The sequence below is a fragment of the Peromyscus eremicus genome, chromosome 19 (assembly GCF_949786415.1).
Source record: "Peromyscus eremicus chromosome 19, PerEre_H2_v1, whole genome shotgun sequence".
NCBI classification, from domain to species: Eukaryota; Metazoa; Chordata; class Mammalia; order Rodentia; family Cricetidae; genus Peromyscus; species Peromyscus eremicus.
Window position 1 is genome coordinate 3,409,313 of NC_081435.1, and position 22,819 is coordinate 3,432,131.

At 44.2% G+C, this 22,819-nt stretch overlaps 1 protein-coding gene across 10 annotated transcripts in view; it reads right to left on the reverse strand.

Annotated features, from left to right (window-relative positions):
* Osbpl1a (oxysterol binding protein like 1A) overlaps positions 1–22,819 on the reverse strand; it is a 191,967-nt gene that overhangs the window by 17,000 nt on the left and 152,148 nt on the right. For all 10 annotated transcript variants that reach the window (XM_059246373.1, XM_059246372.1, XM_059246374.1 and 7 more), the window contains one exon: positions 13,334–13,409. In XM_059246373.1, coding sequence (XP_059102356.1) covers positions 13,334–13,409 — 76 coding nt within the window. The remainder of the gene's footprint in view (positions 1–13,333; positions 13,410–22,819) is intronic.

Sequence of the window (22,819 nt, forward strand, 5' to 3'; positions counted from 1 at the left end):
CCATGTGGGTGCTGGGAATTGAACTCTGGACCTCTGTAAGAACAGCCAGTGCTCTTAACTGCTGAGCCATCTCTCCAGCCCCCTGTACTTTACTTTTTTAAAAAAAAGGCATGATACACAGTATTCTTGGTATAAAAGTAAAATATAGGGCTGGTGGAATGGCTCAGTGGGTAAGAGCACTTGCTACTCAAGTACAAGGACCCGAGTTCAAATCCTGAGCACCCATGTAAAAAGTAGATGTGGCCAGGCACATGTCTGTAACCCTAGTGCTGTGGAGATAAGAAGACAAAAGGGCTTGATGGCTGCCTTGTCTAGCTCCAGGTTCAGTGAAAAGCCTATCTGTCTCAAGGGAGTAAGTCAGAAAACAGAACAGGACATCCAAACAGGCACATGCACACACACACACACACACACACACACACACACACACACACACACAGAGTAAAATCTGAAAACGCCTCTTTCTCTCCTTTCCCCACCCTCCCAGAGATAATGCTCCAGCACACTTCAGGATCGGATCGAGGTGTGTGTGTGTTCATATGTATACATATACAGGTCTACATAGAGGAGAGGGAAATTCTTTTGATGTTTGGCATCAGCTCTATGTATTGCTACTATACTTTCACTAGGTTTTTTGGGGGTGGGTACCACATACATGTTAAGACCACTAAATCAAATCAGCTTAACACCTGGCTTCAGCATTTGTTAACTCTAATTTTGACCAAATTCAACTTTGTGCCACTTTCTTCAATGATAATGCTAACAGCATTTAATGTAACACATAAGTGACAAAAAAACAGTTTACAAAACACTCAGATCAGTTCTGGACACACCAGTAAACAACACATATTACTTAATTAAAACACAATATGCATCTTCCATGAAGTGTTTAACTCTGTGTCTTCCATAACACAGGCATATTTAGCTTCAAGTAGACTTCTCTATGGAGAGCCGAGGTTACAGTCCTGCTCAGGTAAAATGCCAGCAAATACTATGGAGCAAAATGTCTCCTGAACGCATGCCAAGCCAAGCGTCCACTCCTACTGGAGTGGCCAGACCTTCGGCATCCAAGGTGCTAAAGGAAGTGCACAGCTTCCCTTTGCTCAGCCAGGTCACTCTTACTCAACAAGTCCTTAACTGAGCACCTCTGATGCCGCACTCTCTCTCAGGCACTGAATCAAAAGTGTCAGTGTGACCACTCCTAACCCCGCTCTCATCACTACACTTCCCTAACAGATGTCCAGGCCCAGTTCCGGTTTGTCATTCTTAGGCATCCCAGTGCTCACCCAGTTTCTGTTCCTTCAGACACCAGGAGTGTGACCATCCAAAGCTCACAATTTAACATTTGATCATGCTAGATTACATTATCCTGTCTTACGAGTACTGATCATCTTACCCATGCTGAGTAAAAACAATTGTGTGTGTGTGTGTGTGTGTGTGTGTGTGTATAGATATATGCACTACATGTATGCCTGGTGCCTAGAGGTCAGAAGAGGGCACTGAATTCCTTGGAACTGGAGCTGTGGATGGCTGTAAAACATATGGGTGCTGGTACTTGAACCTGGGTCTTCTGGAAGAGCAAGTACACTTAACTGCTGAGCTACCCCTCCAGCCCCAGAACAGTATTTTATACCCTGGATGTTACCCTCGAGGAGGGCATACTGCAAGTGCCTGTGCCCTGGTGCACTTAGACATCCCCATTCTCCTTGTCCTAAGTTTATTACTTTTAAAGTAGCTGTCACCAGAGACCATCTCCCCTGCCACCTTCACCAGACCACTTAGATTCATGGAGACAAGGGTCTGTTTAATGACACACTAGTTAACAGGCAATGCAGAGTGGGAGAGGATTACATTAGAAAGAAAAGGAGCAAGGGACTCTGAGGGACACCAGCCAGAGTACACTCCACAGACAGACCAACAGAGGGACTTTGACAACTCTTAGAACTTCAACAATTTTTATACAAGCCTAAAACTGTTCTAAAAACATAAGGCTTGAAGAGCAAAGTTTGATTAATCATATCTGAGGAAATTACCTTTCTGGTTTTCTTTGATAGAAAACACACAGTTACCATCACCTATAATAAGAGTATGCTGCCGGGCGGTGGTGGCGCACGCCTTTAATCCCAGCACTCGGGAGGCAGAGCCAGGCGGATCTCTGTGAGTTCGAGGCCAGCCTGGGCTACCAAGTGAGTTCCAGGAAAGGCGCAAAGCTACACAGAGAAACCCTGTCTCGAAAAACAAAAAACAAAAAACAAAAAAAAAAAAAAAAAGAGTATGCTGTCCCCAATGGAAGAATAGGCATTATAGAAAATATCAGACCATTAATTAATAACATTTATTGTTTAGATTTATATCACTTTGAGTAGTTGTCAATTATTTGTTTCAAAAGTTGTTATGACTGTTTTTCTCACTTAAAAAAATGTCCAAGCCTGAAAAAACAAGTCACAAACAACATAAAAGAAACATAATTTGTGGTGGCACACGCCTTTTAATTTCAGTACTCATGAGGTAGAGGCAAGTGGATCTCTGTGGGTTCAAGGCCAGCCTGGTCTACAAACTGGATTACAGGACAGCTGTTACACAGAGAAACTGTCTCAAAACAACAACAACAAAAACAAAACCTCAAACCATAATTTAATTTTGTTACATATATATTTGCACAGAAACATACTACAAGATGGGAACACCAAGAAGATAACAATGGTTATCTTCAGTTGGTAATGTAGGAATCTTATATATCTTTTGTCCATATGGAAATAATATAAATTTATTTGAATTTTTACATTGAAAATATATTTTACTCACATAAAATTATACATTGAAATACAAATATAAACATACAATTAAACAAGTTATTCTATACTGAATATAATTAAGTGAAAATAAATATTAATAAAAACAGAACATATAAGATCACATATAAAATTATGAAACAAACCTAATGAATATAAGTGCTAATGGTCTATTTTAAGTATGCCTTTTTCTTATATGTACATGTGTTGTTTTGTCTGCATGCATGTATGTGTACCACATGCATTCCTGGGGCCCAGAGAGCCAGATGAGGACATCAGATCCTCTGGAACTGGAACCACCATGAGGGTACTGGGAACCAAACTCAGGTCCTTTGCAAGAGCAGCCAGTGTTATCTCTCAACGGCTGAGCCACCTCTCCAGCCCCAAGAATATTTTTTCCCCACTCAAGCTTTCTCTGTGGTAGTAGGCTACATTTGTTTATTTATTTATTTTAATCATGGAATGTTAGCACACATTACTGTCTTTGTGTTTTTGTGTATAACCTTTGACACAACCTTGCTTCCACACAACTTTGCAGAAAGCAGAGACACTGTACACGTTTCTGCTAAACTGTAAAAGCTGGCATTTACTGCTTGCTTAGTGCTCACGTTTCCTAAAATGAATACATATTGCTCTTCTCATCAGGAGTAAAACAAGAGACGTGGTAAACAGAGACCATGAATTTGAGAGAGAACAAGGGGTGGGGGGTGCATGGGAGGGGCTGCAGGAAAGGGAAGGGGAAACTATATAATTATATTTTAATTTTAAAATAAAAACTACATACCTAACAAGTCCAAAGGGAAGGGGACAGAAGCTAATGACGTCACACCCCAGAGGCTGGTCCGCCTGACAACGCTCGCGGGCATTTATGCCATTGACAATGTGGAGAAGAAAGAGCAGCAACTGCACTCGGGCAGTCCACTCCTCCATTCAGAGACAAACGCGGTGCGGAAGAATGGGCTCTGAACAGGTAGAGAGGGGCTGGTTTGAATGGTTTTGCAAGAAGAGTTCTGTGATGGGTGGTGGTGAAGAGAGCACAGCACCGTGTCTGTCCTTAATGCCACTTAAAGAGGGTCGTGCCGGGAGATGACCGCGTGGTTATGTACGTGTTGTTTAATTGTGAGGACTGCAGTTCAGACCCCAACACCCTAAAACAAGCAGAGTCCCACACATGCACATGTGCACACACACAGATAAACAACAGAGTCCCACAAATGCACATGTGCACACAGATAAACAACAGAGTCCCACAAATGCACATGTGCACACACACAGATAAACAACAGAGTCCCACAAATGCACATGCGCACACACACAGATAAACAACAGAGTCCCACAAATGCACATGTGCACACACACAGATAAACAACAGAGTCCCACAAATGCACATGTGTGCACATACACAGATAAACAACAGAGTCCCACAAATGCACATGTGCACACACAGATAAACAACAGAGTCCCACAAATGCACATGTGTGCATACACACACAAACAAACAACAAATAAAATCTTTGGAGAAAACTTAGAGATGGTAAGATGAGCTGGCTTGGCATAGTAATTCTTCTCTGCAACCAGAGGGACAAGAGTTCAGATCCCAGCACACAGGCATCAAGTTGGTGTCCTAGAAAATGCCTGTAACACCAGCTCCACAGGCACAAACACTGGAGGGTCACGAGAGCTGGCTGGTTTCCATCTAGCCAAGAAAAACCTGAACTCTGGCTTCAGGGCATGAGATTCTTCCCCCAGGATTAAGAGCTAGGTGTTAAGAGAAGAATACTAGATGCTCTGTCTGGCCTCTGCACATGTTCACAGATGCACCCCTCCCAACACACACGCATGCACACACGCACAGGCACACTCACAGAGACAAATAAATATAAGGTGGTAAACTTCACATTATATCTATTTCCTGTGATTGAAAAACAATGGGAAAAATAAGTTCTAAGAAAAAAATCCCCCATTTAGATCACAGGCCTGAACTTTTTCTTCTGTAGCACGAACAAGGCTGACCTTTCATCCCAAAGTGGGAGGAGAGTCATTGCACTCCTCACAGGGTTTGAAAATATTACATGAACTAATTCATCTAAAATACTCACAACTGGGCCAGACATACCAGGTGAGCCACAAATGGTTAAAAGGAATAGCACCATCACTCGCAATGCACACCAGCTCTCAGACTCTCCGGGGATTCGTGCAGGGTGCCAGGAGCCAGCTGCCTGGACAGCAGCACAGCTCACAGGTAGAAACCTACAAAACCTCAGAGGGAGGGAAGGCTCCCAAGTCAGCTGGGAGGATCCACACGGCAAGGGTGCAGGGTGGGCCACTCCTAACACAGCAGTGCCTCAGGACCATTGGGGAGAATTTGATAAGGTCGGGCTATTTCCAGGTCAGCCCTCTTCCTGCTTTGTGAAAAACAGATTTATCTTAAAAGAATTTAAAAGATGTATTTATCAAAACAACAAAGAATAGCTTTACCTGTAAATTCAACTCTAGATCCCCCCATTAGAAAAACACTAGACTAGGAATCAACTCTAAATAATGATGTGTGTGCTGCTGTTTCCTCATGGGTCTCTACAGGCAAAGGTAAAGCCGCAGAAGAACCAGGTGTGGCTACTAACCAGGGGCTGCTCCACACTGGCTGCCAACGCTTGACTTGCCTCAAGAGTGGGGTGTGAACTCACAGGTACATAAGTTTACCTCTAGATTAATGGGCAGATTGTGTTCTAGTACTAAAATCTCCCGAAATTCTTAAAAGTTCTTTGAAAAAATTTGCAATATAGAGTAATTTAAACACATCTTTATTACAGGAACTCAGAATGTAAACATCCAAGAAAATGGAAAGCCAATCATCTTGGCCAAATACAAGATTAAGAAAGAGCTGCCTGTGATGGTGCATGCCTTTACCCCCAGCACTTGGGAGGCAGAGGCAGGTGGATCTCTGGGAGTTGAAGGGCAGCCTGGTCCAGGGATACAAAGTGAGACCCTGTCTCAAAAAACCAAACACACACACACACACACACACACACACACACACACACACACACACACACGATAGATACAAGCACACACAGAGATAGAGACAGAGACAGAGACAGAGAGAAAACACACAGGGGAATGCATGCACACAATCCAGGTGGCCATGAAAACATCCTTGACCTCTCAAGAGTACACAGCAATCTATTTTAGAGCATGCCAACCGGCTGCTTTTCTTCCTCCATTGTCTGTAATTAATTAAAAACAACCTTATAGTTGTTTTGGTTTCTAAAATGTACAGTACCCAAAGTAGATAATAAAAAACAGTGACAAAATATACATTTCCTCTCTGTCCCTTCTAGTCCTTAGTAACTGAAATATACTGTTGCTCCTTTTAATCCAGCAGACCTGAAGGTGGCATCCCTTAGCTATTGTATAAAAAAAAATTAGCAAGTGTGTATGCCCCAGTAACGGGAAAACACGTATTCCAAAGTTCAAGCTTCAGGAAGAAACATTAGCTGGAACACTTTTATCGCTGAGCTGCAGTCAGCTGGAAAAATTAAATATTTATTCCAGGCAACTCTACCTTGTGACCTGGATAAAACAAAGTTTAAATTTATCCATGCAAATTAGTAGCAACGATGCAATTGAAGGAACTCCTAACTGGAATTGCTCAGAAGTGGAAAAAGTGTAAAGAGAGACAGAGAAGGAGGGCCATCTCCTCGTTCCAGCATTGAACAAACCACCCACAGCAAGGCCAAGTTTGAGCTTGGCTGAAATGAAAAATACTTTCTAAACATGAAGTCTACCACCTTAATATCTAAATGTGCAAACAGCTAAGACGTGAGTTATTAAGAGAAAACTTGGGTGTTGGGGTGAGTCTGTCTACCTGTCACTCAGGCAACCACTCATGAGCACTCCATGGGCTTCTGGGTTCTCCATGAATAGTCAAGGGCTGGCAGCAGTGTGGGCTGTTCCTTAGGAGGAGGAAAGACACAAGATGAAGCTGGCCCTGGGGCCTTCTTCCACGCTCCCTTTGCTTCTCACAGCTACAAGGATGGTGGTAATGACATACTCCTCACATGGAAGGCCTTGGAGGGAACTGCATGTTCTGATCTGGTGCCATCAGTCAGTCCTCACTGCTGTGAGAAGTGCTTCATGGGTCTAGTAGTGTGTCATCAGGTGAGCGTTCTTACCATAAGAACACGATCCGCAGCCCCCGAGGAGCAGTGCTAGACCACTGCACGGCACTCTGCAGACAGACTGCTGTCTGGTGGCAGCTCTAGCCGCCGAGCCTGATCCTCACAGACATGTCAGTGGCACACAGAAGATACGCACCCAAACACAGAGACAGCAAGGCAGGAAAGCACCACGTGTCTGTGTCAAACCAGCTGCAAGGGGTTCCATCCTCCACTCCTTTGCACTCTCCTCAGCTCTGGAAGGCCCGGGCAGCACCAGGGCTAAGTTCCCCTGCTATGATTACCATTCAAAAAGTAAAAATACAGGAGACACATACTTCTTCCACTCTGAAGTACTGTGAATACCCTTCTATCCTTAGTTACTGTAAAGGTTTTGTTTTGGTTTTTTTTTTTTTTTTTTTTTTTTTTTTTTTTTTTTTTTTTTTTTTGCCTGTAAGTGTGAAAGTCCTCAGAGTTTCAATTCAAGGAGCATCATTCAACCTCATCACCTTCATCCACTGCACTCCACACCCTTCATCACCATCATCCACTGCACTCCACACCCTTCATCACCATCATCCACTGCACTCCACACCCTTCATCACCATCATCCACTGCACTCTACACCCTTCATCACCATCATCCACTGCACTCTACACCCTTCATCACCATCATCCACTGCACTCCACACCCTTCATCACCATCATCCACTGCACTCCACACCCTTCATCACCATCATCCACTGCATTCCACACCCCTTCATCACCATCATCCACTGCACTCCACACCCTTCATCACCATCATCCACTGCACTCTACACCCTTCATCACCATCATCCACTGCACTCTACACCCTTCATCACCATCATCCACTGCACTCTACACCCTTCATCACCATCATCCACTGCACTCCACACCCTTCATCGCCATCATCCACTGTACTCCACACCCCTTCATCGCCATCATCCACTGCACTCCACACCCCTTCATCACCATCATCCACTGCACTCCACACCCTTCATCGCCATCATCCACTGCACTCCACACCCCTTTATCACCATCATCCACTGCACTCCACACCCTTCATCACCATCATCCACTGCACTCTACACCCCTTCATCACCATCATCCACTGCACTCTACACCCCTTCATCACCATCATCCACTGCACTCCACACCCCTTCATCACCATCATCCACTGCACTCCACACCCTTCATCACCATCATCCACTGCACTCCACACCCCTTCATCACCATCATCCACTGCACTCCACACCCCTTCATCACTATCATCCACTGCACTCCACACCCTTCATCACCATCATCCACTGCACTCCACACCCCCTCAGTTACGGAACTGTCACCATCAGAGTGACTTCTGGCAGTTCTTGTTGGTGACACCCTGATTTGGGATCATGCTACTCTGAAGATGGTGGTGGTGTCAAGTTGTGTTTCATTACTCTGAGCTTTTGTTCTGGAGTCAGTATTATTAACAGCAGATGTGGCAAAGCTCCCACCTTTCCCTAGCTCTCTACCTGTGAGGTAAACACGTAGTTTTGAGGGAAGTAGTTAGTTATGGGTCTGTGTTGAAGGCTTGGTCTCTGGCAAGTGACTACAATCAGCCAGCGATGACTGGGACATAAAAATTCTGACCTCACTGACTGATTCCAACCCTGGTGGCAGCATTTGAGAGGTGATGGATACGATGCCTGGGTGAAGGAAGCAGGTCACTGGAGGGTGTCATTTGAAAGGTGTCTTGTGCCTGGCTCCTTCCCATCTCTCTGTTTTCTGACGGCCCTGGGTAAGCAACCTCCTCTGCCACTCCCTCCAACCACAAGGACACTCTGCCTCATCTCATGGGTCCAGCCAGCCTTTGACTAAAGCCCACGAATAGGAAGGCAAATGCATCTTTTCTGCCTCATGTTTCTATCAGGTAACTTACACATATTTCAGGGCCCAAGGTCACACAAAAGCATTTTATCCAAAAATGCTATCTGGCAAAAGTATTCTTGGAAGAGGGAAGTTTTCTGAATCTCTTCTAAAGGGATGGGTACTACTGGGCCAAAGAACTGAGTGAGTGCAGATGTGTGAGCCCCACGAAAGCCTCTCGTAACGGTTCCTCCAGACCACAAGGCCTATGGCCACCACAAAAGGGAGCCAAAGCCTCTATAAGTTTCCCAAAGTTCTGTTTTTAAAAACAATAAAGTCCTACTTGATTTGTCAACTTACAGATCATAACAGATTATTTTTGATAACGCACTCTAATTTTTGGCACACAGCTGAGAAGGACAAAGAACCGAATGACAATCCTAGATACTGAAAGTCCCACCAGCTCCCACTCCCATCTGTCCATTAATGTGCAAAGGATTCTTCATCTTGCGTCTATGAAAGTAACATAACAGTCCTAAAAATTCCCTCTTGCTTTCATATGGATGGCCACTCACCATCTAACTGCGGCAAGGTCATCTCCCCAGACACAAAGAGCGTGCTACATTTTATGTCAGTATTTTAGAAATGTCACACCCATACTGTTGTCACTGATACACTATTTATAATAATGGCACAAAGAAAATTTTGGCATTAAAGTTTTACAGTCACATTAACATTCACTTTCGACACATTTTGTGGCAGTAAAGTACAAAGTAACCAGTAACATACTTTCAGAGATAAAACTTAGTTCAATTCAATTAATTTCTGTGGGAAATAAAGACTAGAAATACCAAGTATAAGGGGAAATGGAATTTTATGCTTCTGAACTATTCAAAAGCACCTTGATTATGTACTTAACCAACAAATGATGACAGCAAGCACATCTCTGTGGCAGTGGATTCAACAGAGCCTTCCAGAGTGTTACAGAACTTTCATTTTGAAAAGTCAGCATTCATCAGAGATGGAGGAGGAGTGGATGGGGCAGGGGTGAGGTGGGGGTGTGGGGTGTGGGTGGGCGGAGAACGGGAGGAGAGGAGGGAGGGGAAACTGTGGTCAGTATGTAAAATAAGTGTAAAAATTCAATAAAAAAATTTGAAAAGTCAGCACTCATCATAAACCAGACCGTTGTCATCTCCTACAGTAACTAAGCACTAAGGCCCCAGCGCTGTGAGCGAGAGGAACGAATGTGTACAAGGTTAGGGAGGCCCATCCCCAGTGCAAGGGGCCTCTGCCAGCTCCACGTGCTGGTTTGTGTGGGCCGTAAGCAGGAACTCTCAAGCTGAACCTGTGCATGGACCTCCTGACAAAGCCCCAGCAACGGGGACAGGAGAAGGGGACAGGCTTAAGGAAACCTTTGAGAAAAGACAACAGAGTAAAGGCTTCTGAGAGCCAGGGCCACAGGAGTGCCGGGAAGCTGGGCCATGCTTAATGAAAGCCTTAATCACAAAGAGATTTATATCGGATTCTAGTTATATAAAGTGTTTATTTCATGGAATGTAATCTGATATTTGGTAACAAAAGCCTGTCTGAGACAAAACGGGAAAGAAGGGCTCCACAGGCGTGAGAAATGTGAGAGTCTATATATTTTAGAAGCAAAGAAAACATGGTGTCCTCGGGGCAGAGCGGGGAAGAGAGAGTGAGCTCTGCTGCAGAGTTAGATTACCTAGCTAGCTACAGGGGAACTGAACTGAGAACACAGGGACCTTCCTTACTGGTCACAAAATTAGACCCCCACCGTCCCTAGCAGACACATTTCTCCTGTGAGTCTTATTTTATTTTTTGAGACAGGGTCTCACTGTGTAGCCCTGGCTGTCCTGGAACTCACAATTTAGACCAGGCTGGACTCCAACTCACAGAGGTCTGTCTACCTCTGCCTCCTGTGAGTTCTAGAAGTCATATTTCTAATTACACCACATCTAACTGTATCAGCATGCCACTACCTAGGAAAGAATTCAGATCAGTGTTCAGCTGTGAGCATCTGAGGCCAGGGGCGCTCACACACTGTTAGTCTGACCCAGTGCTCACAGACAGTGTAAATAGGTCAGACAGGATTCAGAGTCACATTTTCTCTGCTATTTTTAAAACTTCTAATTCAAGCACGGTGGTGAATGTTTGTAATCCCAGTACTTGGGAGGCTGAGGCAGGAGGATTCAGAGTTCAAAGCCAGTAGGTTACATACCAAGATCCTACTAAACCACCCACCCAACCAACCAAAATCTTACTACCAAATTAAGAACCACACAATGCTCAGAGAAGAAATATGATAGCTGAAGGCATGCACGAGGGTTTTCAAACTCTGATACTGTAACAGAATCATGGGCATGAAGTAAAGGCTTTTTTTAAAAAAAAATTCTTTAAGGGTATCAAAACATATGAATGCTACTATTTTCTAAGTCTTGACTTATTTGGGGGGGCAGGGTGAAACAAGAAATATATTAGAGTGAGTCACACAAAAACCACAATTTTTACTATGGTGATATCGTTGCCAGGATATCTTTATTTCCACCTCTGGGGATGCCCAGCACTTACACCTTCTGACTCTTCCTGCTGCCGAGGAGAGGTAATCCTTCCATAGTCAGTCCAGATGCTAGTGATGTCCCTTAAACTCACACTGATAAATCTACAACACCAGCAGGGTCACCTGCAAAGACATCATTTCCTTGCAGCTCTCTGTTCATACTTCAATCAGCCAGGTCTACAGACAGGTTTCTAAACACTCTATGGAGCTCTACCAAGCCACACAGCTGTCCGTATTCGTTTCATTTTATTTATGATGCATCGAAGTGTTATTTGCACACATAGCTCTGTACCCTAAAATAAAAGCATAGCCATGTTCTTGAGACAAGAATGAAGACAGGCTTGGGCCAACATGACACCATCTCCTAATTTAGGAACTTGCTAAAGAGTCATACTGGTTACCTCTGCAAACATTTACCACACAATGACACTACCATGGCACCTGCCATCTGCTGAGACAGGAGACAGGCTTACACAAGAGACATACAAAAAGCTGTATTTCCCATAATGTTCAGGAGACCAACTACACATGACTGTGTTCATACAAACTCCTTTCCCTCAGTCTTAAGGCAGACGAGGCATCAATTCTACAGGAGCATAGAGCTTTGGTTTATTAACAAGTTATGAAATCAATGTAATGAATTGCTTTAATATAAAAAAATCACTGTGGTAATGATAATCATTCTCTTGTGAAATTGTTTTTCATTTTTGGAGCATGCGTACATTCACATCTACATGTTAGATGACAAAGATAAACACATCTATTGAAGGTCTGAAAAATACTGACTCCACAGAAAACAAGTTTTTGTCTTCAACTCTCAGTTATAAAGAGAGTATTAAAGGCAGTAACAAGTGACTTGTAGTAGCCCACAGCTTGGAGGGTGTATAACCATCATCTTACGTAAGTACAAACTTGCCATACATGTTTGCTATCCTGAATCCTAATATGACCGAAGGAGATTTGAAGCCCATACTCTGCTGTTATTACTGCTGATGTGAGGACGATTATGCAGTGAGCACCATGCTAACCTAGCAGATATCTAGACATTTTATATGAACTACTTATATTTGCACATATCTCTGAAGTATGAGCTAGTGCCCAGATCTGAAGCAGGAGGCAGCTTGGCCCAGGAAAGCATAGCATCCTGTCCAGCCTCCCAGTAAGGAGTGGCAGGTCTTCCCAAAGCTTAGCTGAATCATTCTCTGCAAGGATTCAGAAGAATGGTTTAAACTGGATGTTTCTGGGATAAGCTCCTTGGAAGTGGCCCTGAGGAAGTTAGTACCCAACCTCAGAGCAAAGGAACACTAGGAGAACTCAAGGGTGGGCAGAGCGGCTGAACACACTAAATGCAGCATCCACTCAGGCTGAGTCCTTGGCACCTTGGGATCCATGTTATTCAATTATCATTCTTGTTGGTCAAAGTTCACTAGAAGAGACTTCTAGGCTAGCATCAGGTGGCAGAAGTGACCGGTAAGAGGAAAGTTGCCATTGTCCCCCCTCTCCCAGATTAGACCCCCTCCCACCTCCACACCCCGTCAACGCAGCAGAGGCAGGATCCACATATCTACTACAGCACACTCGCAGAGCCAGAGCATGGAAGCTGGTTCTGCCAGAAGCACAAAGTAAGAGTCTGCACAGTGGACCTGTTCTTGGAGAGAAACGCCGAGGGGACCTATGAGGAAATACAAATTCGGTGTGCTGCAAAAGAAAAGCATGTCCTTGTTTTCCTACGAAAGTCACATTAAAGCCACTTTATGTAGTACAGAAAGAGATCCAGATTCTCCCAGAAAAACCTAATGGAAGGCTGAATTTCTTACTCTCATGGGCATTTTGACAACTGTTAGGCCACACTTCCATGTTATTTTTTCCAGACCCCTTCCTAAGGACATGCAATCAAACAGGCAGCCGCCCAACGCCGTGAGGAAACAGAAGCTGACTCACCATCCCAATGCATTTTCTGAGGATGCTCCAGATGCTGAAGTCGTTTCTGGAGAACATGGGCGAAGGCAGGCTTGTTCTGGAAAAAAAAAAAAAAATTTAAAAAGTGGTTTATTTTAATGCCAGTAATATTGGAAAGAAAAAGATGTTGTCACTGACCTGAGCATGGGCACACACATACAGAGACACTGCAAAAATGTGCCTTGTCACAGACAGGGCACAGCAGGGTCACACCCACTCACTGCTGTCTTGACCCCTGGTAAGTTGTGTGCAGATAAACATGCCCTTTGTTTTCAGCACCCACCGCAGTGAATGTCATTCCCTCATCTCCTGGTCCCCGGGACAAGGCCAGATCACCTCACCTCTAAAGAACCCCCACATGTCCTTTTGTGTGCTGGCACATCTACTTCTGTTGCCAGACTCAAACCGCACCCCACACTGCGACCTAACAAACCACCACACTCTAACTGCTGGACACAACATGCCTAACTAGATCTCCGAAAACTACTGGGAAAACGCAAACAAATGATCAAAATGGAAGGAAAGCCGAGGCCCTGTATTATACACACCAACTCCCCTAAGGCACTGACATGGAAAGAAACTGAGAACCCCATATACTGGAAGATCTTTAAAAAGTAAACCTTGGCAGAGGAGCCTTTTCAAGGCCTCTGTAGAGCTCTGGAAGCAGCAAGATGGACAGTGCTGTCCATAGCAAGGGCCTCCAGCTTGGATTTCAGGCACTCAGAAGCCAGGCCTGGTAGGCAGGGGTCCAATCCCACCCACTCAGATCAGAACAGCAGTCCTGCGGTTGGGGAGGACAAGGGTCTGCCAGCTCAGCTTTCTATAGTAGGTGTTTCCTAGTTGCCTTCTAAGAGACATTCACCTATAATAATCAAAGGAAGTACTGTAAGTGCTTATATTCCTAGCACTGAGACAGTGAGGCAAGAGGATAACGAACAGAGAGGTAATTTTGTCTCCAAAAACAAAGCAAGGGGCTGGAGAGAAGGCTCGGCAGTAAAGAGCACTGGCTACTCGTCCAGAGGACCTGCGTTCCATCGCCAGCACCCACATGGTGGCTCACAACCATCCAGTTCTAAGGGATCCGACACCCTCTTCTGGCCTCTGCAGGCACCAGGCATGCACGTGGTGCATTGACATGCATTCCGGCAAAACACCCATGCATAGAAAATAAATTTAAAGAGAAAACCACAGCTACCAACAAAAACCAAAAAACAAAATTCTCAACAAAACCATCATGCTCTAAAGAACTCCTACATCAATTTGAATTGTAATGGGATTTTCAGTTTTAAGCAAATACTACCTCAAAACCTTCATGGTGAAATTCTTCCAGCTCTTTCTTGTCAGGAACACACATTGATCATTGGGCAGTCATCGATCAGCCAATATTCTAGAGCAGTGGCCACAGCCAGTATTTAAGCTACAGCCCCCATTTTCCAAGACTACCAATCTCTGTGACATGGACAACACATCCCGGGGCACAGGTCCCTAGCACTGTCTGCCACAAGAATCCATAATACAGTGTTAGTCATGTACATAAGCAACGTCTTCCCTCTCCTGTCCATGAAACAGGTTATTTGAAGTGTAGTAACGCCTTGTCAATTGTAATCCTGAGGTATGCTTCGTACAGACTGGGGGAGGGCTGGGATCACCCCCAACAAGTGTTTACATTAAATGTACAGGTATGTCCCACTGTTCTGACTAAAGACAAGAGCAGAGGCAAGAAAGACCACACATGCTTTGGAGATGTGTTTGTGGCAGATTTGCTGTGTAGCCAAGGCTGGCTTCAAACTCTGTGTAAGGATCCTGGCTAGCCTCGAACTCTCCACCTTTTTGCCTCTGCCTCTGCAGTGTAGTGTGTACCACCACCTGGCTCTCAGAGGCACTTTTTAAAAACAAGATAAGGACCTCAAGTTTGGTACTAACCATTTAGAAAGTGCCACAGTCTTGCCACCAGGAGTCCCACTTGGAATACCTCTAGTTTCCTTTTGTGGTTAGTTGACAAAAATGTGTTAATTACTCACTTATGAGGAATCCAAATCATTAGCACGATATTTAATCCAAACAAATCTAGAAAGCAGAGGTGGAAGGAACTCTGAAAGGTAAACACTTACTATACAGACTGCTGCTTTCTTACGTGGGACACGCAGAGCCAGGTGCAAACCTTATCCAGCCCATACTGTGCTGTGAACTGGTCAGAAACTCTGAGAAACACTGGCCTACCGGAACACATGCTGTGCAGAAGCCTTGGTTTAAAGTGACCTCAGAGTTGTCGACCATGATCTGAGGCTGCCAGAGCTGCCAGGACGACAGGTGCAGTGGCAGACTGTGCAAGGAGGCACATGGCCAAACAGCCCGAGAGCCACACAAACTGGGACCCAGATCTGGGGCCATTCTCAACAGTCTCCTTCATCCGATGTGCAGGAGGACTTGTCAGAGGCCAGGAAAACTGTCTAGAAACCACGTGTGACCAATAGCAAAGGAAATATGTATTCTGGAAGAACACGGAAGTAGGAATTTAGGACAGTAATCACAGCAGGCGTTGGAATTACAGCCCGTTGGGTGACTGGTGTAAAAGCCCCGACTAGCCCACCTTCCCTGAACCTGTCTGTCTCTTCACCCTCCTCCACAGCACTGATCAGGTGACACCTGTATAATCCCTTGTTTATCCGTGACTGTGACCCCATCAGTATGAAGGTTCCCAGGAGTTCGGGTTTTAATGCTATGGTAGCTATCTAATACGGTGCCTAGCACAGTAGAAGTGCCTGTTGAATAAACTCTGCCTTGTGGAAGTCTGTTAGCAGACACTTCTCTTCCAGAAAGTGTCTGGTTTTCTATGTACCCAAGACAACAGGAATGAACTAGAGGTGCAAGGGGAAGTTGGGGCAGCTGACCTGAAAGGGAGGCAGTCTGTCCATCTGAGGAAGGGTTTCTGGCAGAGGCTGCATCAGCACAGCACAGAAAGCTGATCTGCATCAAGTGAGCCAGGTGTGCTGGGCTGCTGGACAGACTACAGGGAAAGGACTGAATCACAGAGTTATCTGCCCAATGTCAGTCATGCCAAGGGTGTGCGGCCATCCCTGCTAGATGAACACAGAGAGAACAGTACACAGAACTCCAAATGTAGCAAGATCCAGGTTGATCAAGTCCAAAGGAAAGAAGCAAACTACTTTTGGTCATTGTGGGGGTAGGGAGGACTATGAAATGCTCCTGTGACCTCTTGTGTCAAAAACCTGCCTCCCAGCCAGCAGCTTACTCTGGAAATGGAAGAGGAAGAGCTTTGTTGAAGGAAAAGGGCAGCGGGACATGCTTTTGAAGGCTACAACATCGGGTCCCCAGTCCTGTCCCGAGTCTCCTACCACCAGGAAAGACCCATAATCAAGGGCGCCAAGGACCAAGGACCAAAGACTGGGTCCTATGGAACTAAGAACCAAATAAACCTTCCCTCAAGTTTTATTTAAAACTTCTTGAAATTTATTCATTGAGAATGACATACACATATACAAAGTATTTTGATCACATTCACCCTCTAACTCCTCTGGGAATACACCTACCATGTTCTCCCTCCCAACTTCATGCCTCCCTCCAAATAATCCCAAATCCAAAAACAGTGCTACCCAAATATGCATGCGTGTAAGTATGGGGTTGACCTATGGGAGGAAGGTCACCCCGGAGAGAACCGACTCTCTCTCCCTCAGTGGCCATCAGCTGCCAACAGCTCTTCAGGTGTGGTGGGGCTGCAGCGGCGAGCCTGTCTCCACCTGTGCATGAAGCGAGCGGCTTGGCCTTGTGAGGTCTTGCCAGGGATTCTGCCACTGCAGTGAGGAAGTTAACGCTGTAAGAAAGTGCAACCGCTAAACACTAGCATCTTAACATGTGTCAATGCACACAATTCACATACTGTCTTTAAGATGTAGTGCATTTTACACTCACAGAACATCAGCTTAACTATCAGCCCAAAGTGGACTGTAGCCAGAAGGAAGCAACGGTGAGTAGTGGAGAACACTGGCTGCTTCCCTGTAGAGATTGCCCGTCCCGTGCCTCAGCCACATGAGTCACGTTCAACAGCACAAAAGCCACCTGGGCACAGCAGCTGTCATACCAGGCGTCGCTTCTTAAGATTGTGCTGGAAGACAAACTGCTCAAGAATCCCAAGTCAATGAGAACAAAAACCAGCTCACAACTTGCTCAAGAAAATGCTCAATCTGCAGCGCCAAAGCCACGAGGGACGGAGGGGAGGAAAGAAACAGACGAGGTAGATGAAGTTAAAAATATCTGTACTGAGAAGGACATGCTTATGTACTTTAAACTTTCGATCAGGAGACAAGAAAAAAGAGAGGAGTCCTGTGTTACTGGTGGTGGTAGGAGCTCAAGGCAGGAGTCAGCATGGCTCAGGAGTGAGCACAGACAGGCTATTCTCCTCCCTGAGTCCAGCTGAGGGTCATTATCCCAGAGTCTAAGAAGAAAACACCCTGTACCAGGGGCTGACAGTGTTCTCCTGGCTCAGTTCTGGACCACACAGATGACATTATTACTGCCTGCACAACAACACAGTATGTGGATTCTGAACGAGACGTCTCCTTGCTTGTCTTATCTTTGTGATGGGACCGTGGCTACTTGTCCCACCATGATCCCCCTGCTCCACACTCTGCAGACAGAGTCCAAAGTGAACTTAATGAACTTAATGAACTCAGTAATGCTAGCCTCAAAAATCTGTAGGAAAAGTGGGCCAGGGTCTGCAAATTACCTCCTATCTCCAGGCTTTGACCCATACTTGAACAGCCAAAACCCTAAGAGAAACTCCACAAGTCAGGCCTCAAAATCTCACAAACCCAAAAGTTCATCTGTTTGCAGACACCCCCACTGGCCTTCTGTTTGTGTTCCATGGATCACTACGTTAAGCACACAGCATCACTTGCTCACAGAGACCCTTGGTCAAGATGATGATGATGATGATAATAAAACAAGAAAGGCAAAATCAACCTTTGACTAGAAGAGGGGTACTGGGAGCGTCATCTATTCAAATGCATCCCCGAATTCCCAGGGGGCACCATGAACACGTCTGTGTTTTGAGTATGGCCACAAAATTCTGAAATGTCAGCGCACTGTGACGAGAGGTTTTTTTCAATAGAGTGTATGAAAGCACACGTGGGATGGAACCACTTATATAGCATTCTTGCTACTGGCTCACTCAAAGCTTTAGCAAATCTCCTAATTCAAGAGCAAATTGTTGTACAATTCATCTTATTTGTCAGTTAGATAAACACTAAGAAAAATAATGCTCAGCACAATCAGAGCCTCTGAGGAACAAGGCTCAGCTTCTAACTTATAGATCAGCTTTAATGACTTTTCTAAGCTCCCTGCTATTTTTATAAAGTACAAACCCGCCTCTATAGCATTCACTGGCAGCATCATTCCACTACATTGCCTTTGCCATTAGTTAGATATGGCAAATACTTGGTTCATCACCTACATGGGAGGTGATTCTATTTTCTAGTATGACTTGTAAAGTAAAATCTATCCCCAAATACATATATGACCATTACAATGAGCATGTAGAACAAACAGCTATCTCTCAGTACGGTCAAAAAATAAGATAAAAACATGATGGCCCCTTGGGGGTGGGTAGGAGTGGTGCTAAATCACTTAACTCACAACATGAGTCAATATCATTCTTGTATTTTCAGGAATTAGAATTCTATATCAAACCCAAAACATACACAATAAAACAATCTTCAAGAATAGACTAAGAGGCTGCCCTGTCTGCTGGTAGCCAATAGACATGTCAGAGGAGCAGCAAACGGCAACTGAGGTTCGAGATGTCAGTCCACCAGGAGAAAAATCTCTGATGGATCAATCTTGTATTAGGCAAGGCCACAAGACTAAAGACTCTGAAATATTTTTTGCTTCTGCTGTACTTTTACATGCTTTTCTCTGGTATCTGATACAATGTATTTTTAAGTGGGAAGTCCTCTGCTACCTGTATTGTAGTATGTTTATCTCATGAATACATCTCACTGGGCATTTATATCTGTGGATTGTAAAAAAAAGATGAGTCCTCCTTAAGCTGTATAATCTTGATGAATAGAAATAATGTTAGGATATTGTTCCACGAGAACTGAGAGACAATTAGGGCTTGTTTTATATCATGGCTCAGGTTAACATAGGAAAACAGTTGACTTTCCCCAGCTGTCAAGACAACTGTATACCATTAGTTGATTAAAGCTTCAAAGTAGCTTTAGATTAGACCAGGTGCTTTGCTAATGTCCCCCCCCCCGCCCCCAGGAAAAGCAGTCCAGTTCACAAGGGCATATAGCCAGCTGTCTGATTTGTTGAACCAAGATAAAAAGTGCAAAGCCACCTAATTGGTATGCCAGTTTCTCTTGCTTCGTCTGGCTGATAACATAGGACAGTGATGAACTCTCTGTACAAATTCCTAACCTCAGTACTTCATAGCCCCCAAAAAGAGTTACAAATTTTCTTTTTTATGGTTTAAAGTTACACACAGGATAGAAAAATATATTTTAAGATTTAAAACTTTTAGTGTCACTATGCCTTGGAGAGTGCTGAAATGAGCTCATATAAGAGATTTACGACACAGCTCTCTCTATAAACACTTCCAGGTGGAGAGAGCCAGGCATTTACGACTAATTACAAAACATTAGTTTAAAATGTTATTACACTCAGAAATATAGGATAAAGTACACAATTTCCTTATTTTTCTTAGACTCCTCAGTAGTTTAGTTTTATAATTCCTTTAAAACGCTTTATAAGATTATCTATTTAGGTAGATAATGAAATGACTGTTTCTTTCTTTGCAGCTGCAAATTACAGCCCCACCAACTAGGAAGCTAAGATTTATTACACAGGAGTTGTCAGGACGACTCTGTTTCTTATCTTTTACTAGAATGTGACCTTCAAATGTAACTCCTATATTCAACATGAGAGATGCTGTTGGGTATATATAACTGCAAGAACAAAGAGGTGTAGAAGGAGCCAACATGAGAGAATAAAGAAAAGTAACTGTGGTGATACCCTGTGTACTCCAATAAAGCTTGCCTGGGGATCAGAGGACAGTCAGCCACTAAATTAGACATAGTGGCCAGGCAGTGGTGGCACACACCTTTAATCCTATCACTCGGGAGGCAGAGATCCGTCTGGATCTCTGTGAGTTCAAGGCCACAGTGGGGTACATGAGAGAAACATAACCAGGCAGTGGTGACACATGCCTTTAGTCCCAGGAAGTGATATGGCAGGACACAGAAAGGTACAAAACGTGGGAAGAAACAGGAACTCTCTCTTGAGGCTGAGGATTTCGTAGAGGTAAGCTAGTGGCTGGCTGTTCTGCTTCTCTGATCTTCCAGTTTTCACCCCAGTATCTGGCTCTGGGTTTTTCATTACAAGACCTTTTAAGATTCGTGTTACAAGTAACCATTAAGAAAATAGGTGTGAGTGTGTATTTTTCCCTAAAACTGCTCATATAAAAGTCTAAGTTTCATGATGTGGTGAACTTTTCCTTTGAGCCCTGCCCACAGCGTAGAAGCTGGTCTCCTGGGCTGCAATACCTGTCCACCATGCCCACGCCTTGGGGAATCGACACTGCACACCAGACCCAGCAGCTGGCTCTGCCTGCCACAGCTGCCTCCATATACCTGTTCTAAGATCCAGAATTGGACCCAGCAGTCATTCCTCCTTGCCCAGACTTGTGCCACCTAGTAGAACGAGATCACCACAGCCACCACACCCACAGATCAGCACCAGTTGTCTCCACAGCTGAGCTACATGAAGTGCATAGCTGAGACCAGCTGGGCAGAAGGAAGAGGGCCCAGATCTGAACACTCACCACACATGTGCCCAAAATGCACTGCAGAGCTGCACCTAGGTCTCAAGTCAAACCAGAGACAGTTTGACCCATACACAGATGAAGCCAAAGCCAGACAGTGGTCCAGAGAAGACAGAGAAGACAGGAAGAGAACACCAATTATAGAAGAAATCCCAAGAAAGAAACACTAGGGACAATTAAGGAAAGGTCAACCTTGGATAGTGTCTATTGATGTAGTTGATGTTCTACTCTCAGGGGAGAACTGGGTTAGTTTTGTACCCTCAACACCAGCCTAGCAGAGGAAAACAACATCTCGGATACACTACAAATCTAGTCCCTCCAGTATACTGCAAACACTCATGACTAAAAAGAAAGAAAAAAAAGTAACTGAAACAAACAAAATCAATGACTTAGTTCCTGATGTACAAGTCCTAATACAGAGAAACAAATGTTATGAAAAGACCACGACACACTTTTGTTCTCTCCAAACTACCAATCCCAGAATAATGGCACAAAATGACAAAGACATAGAAGAACTACAGTTCTAAGTATCCACTAAAAATCCAAAGCTACGAATTCAAAATAGTATGTTCAAAGAAATGAATTAGAATACAAAGACAAATTAAATATGTAAACTAATACAAGATATGAAAATGAGACTAGGAATACTTAAGAAAACCAAAATGAAATAGTAGAGATGATAGATTCAATAAATCTAACAGCTCAAAGAGAGCCACACCAACAAAATAGAAAAGGATGGAAGATAAGGTGGAGAAAATGGAGGGGATACTGGGAATTAAAGGAGATCTGGGGATCAGAGTAATGAGGTTGGAGAAAGATGGTTAGTTGGTGGGTTAAGCAAAACTAAGGATTTATAAAGAAGCCTTAAAGAAATCACTAGTTTGTAAGCTAATTAAAAACATATTTTAAACAAAAGGAATTTGAACAGAAGTCCCGCCACATGAGTGAATAATTCTGCTCCCAGAAGACAAGGATTATTACATGAAAATCTCAGTCTGGGTATGGGTTACCTTCTTATGAGACACTGGTCAGGGAGGTCCACGAGCCATCCAAAACAATACAGGCCATGTTCACTGTTCTTGGTTGCTCACTACAACTATTTGGTAAGATCCTATTGCAGAAGACACCACACATTTTGGTCGCAAGACACAGAGAAATCAATCGTGAACTGACCAGGAAAATCTTTTCCTGTTGACTAGCTTTCATTGTGCTAGAAGGCTGAACTATGCAGGCTGCTGGGTGAGAAAATGCTGACATCAATGTCTTATCCAGCCCTGGAGCCTGCATGTCATCCCCCTGACCTGCCAGGCAACAGTGGCATGACTGTTACAGGACAGCCGACCACTTTCTGACCGGGTCGGAGGCAAGCTCCAAAGGAAAGAGTTCTTATCTTACACTGTAAGCCTAGTCAAAACCCACAGCTGAGGGAGTCACAGGTCCTAGCATGGGACCTACCATAGTTTTTTGTCAGATGTTCCCATTGTCAAATTGCTTTCTAAATATTTATCTTTAAACCCATCTGTGTTGCTCTCTCTTTTGGTCAGGGTGTCATCTGCTTTGCAGTTGGTAGTGGTAATACAGTGGCATAATTATTCAGAGTGCTGAGAAGAAGTGACATCCATATTACC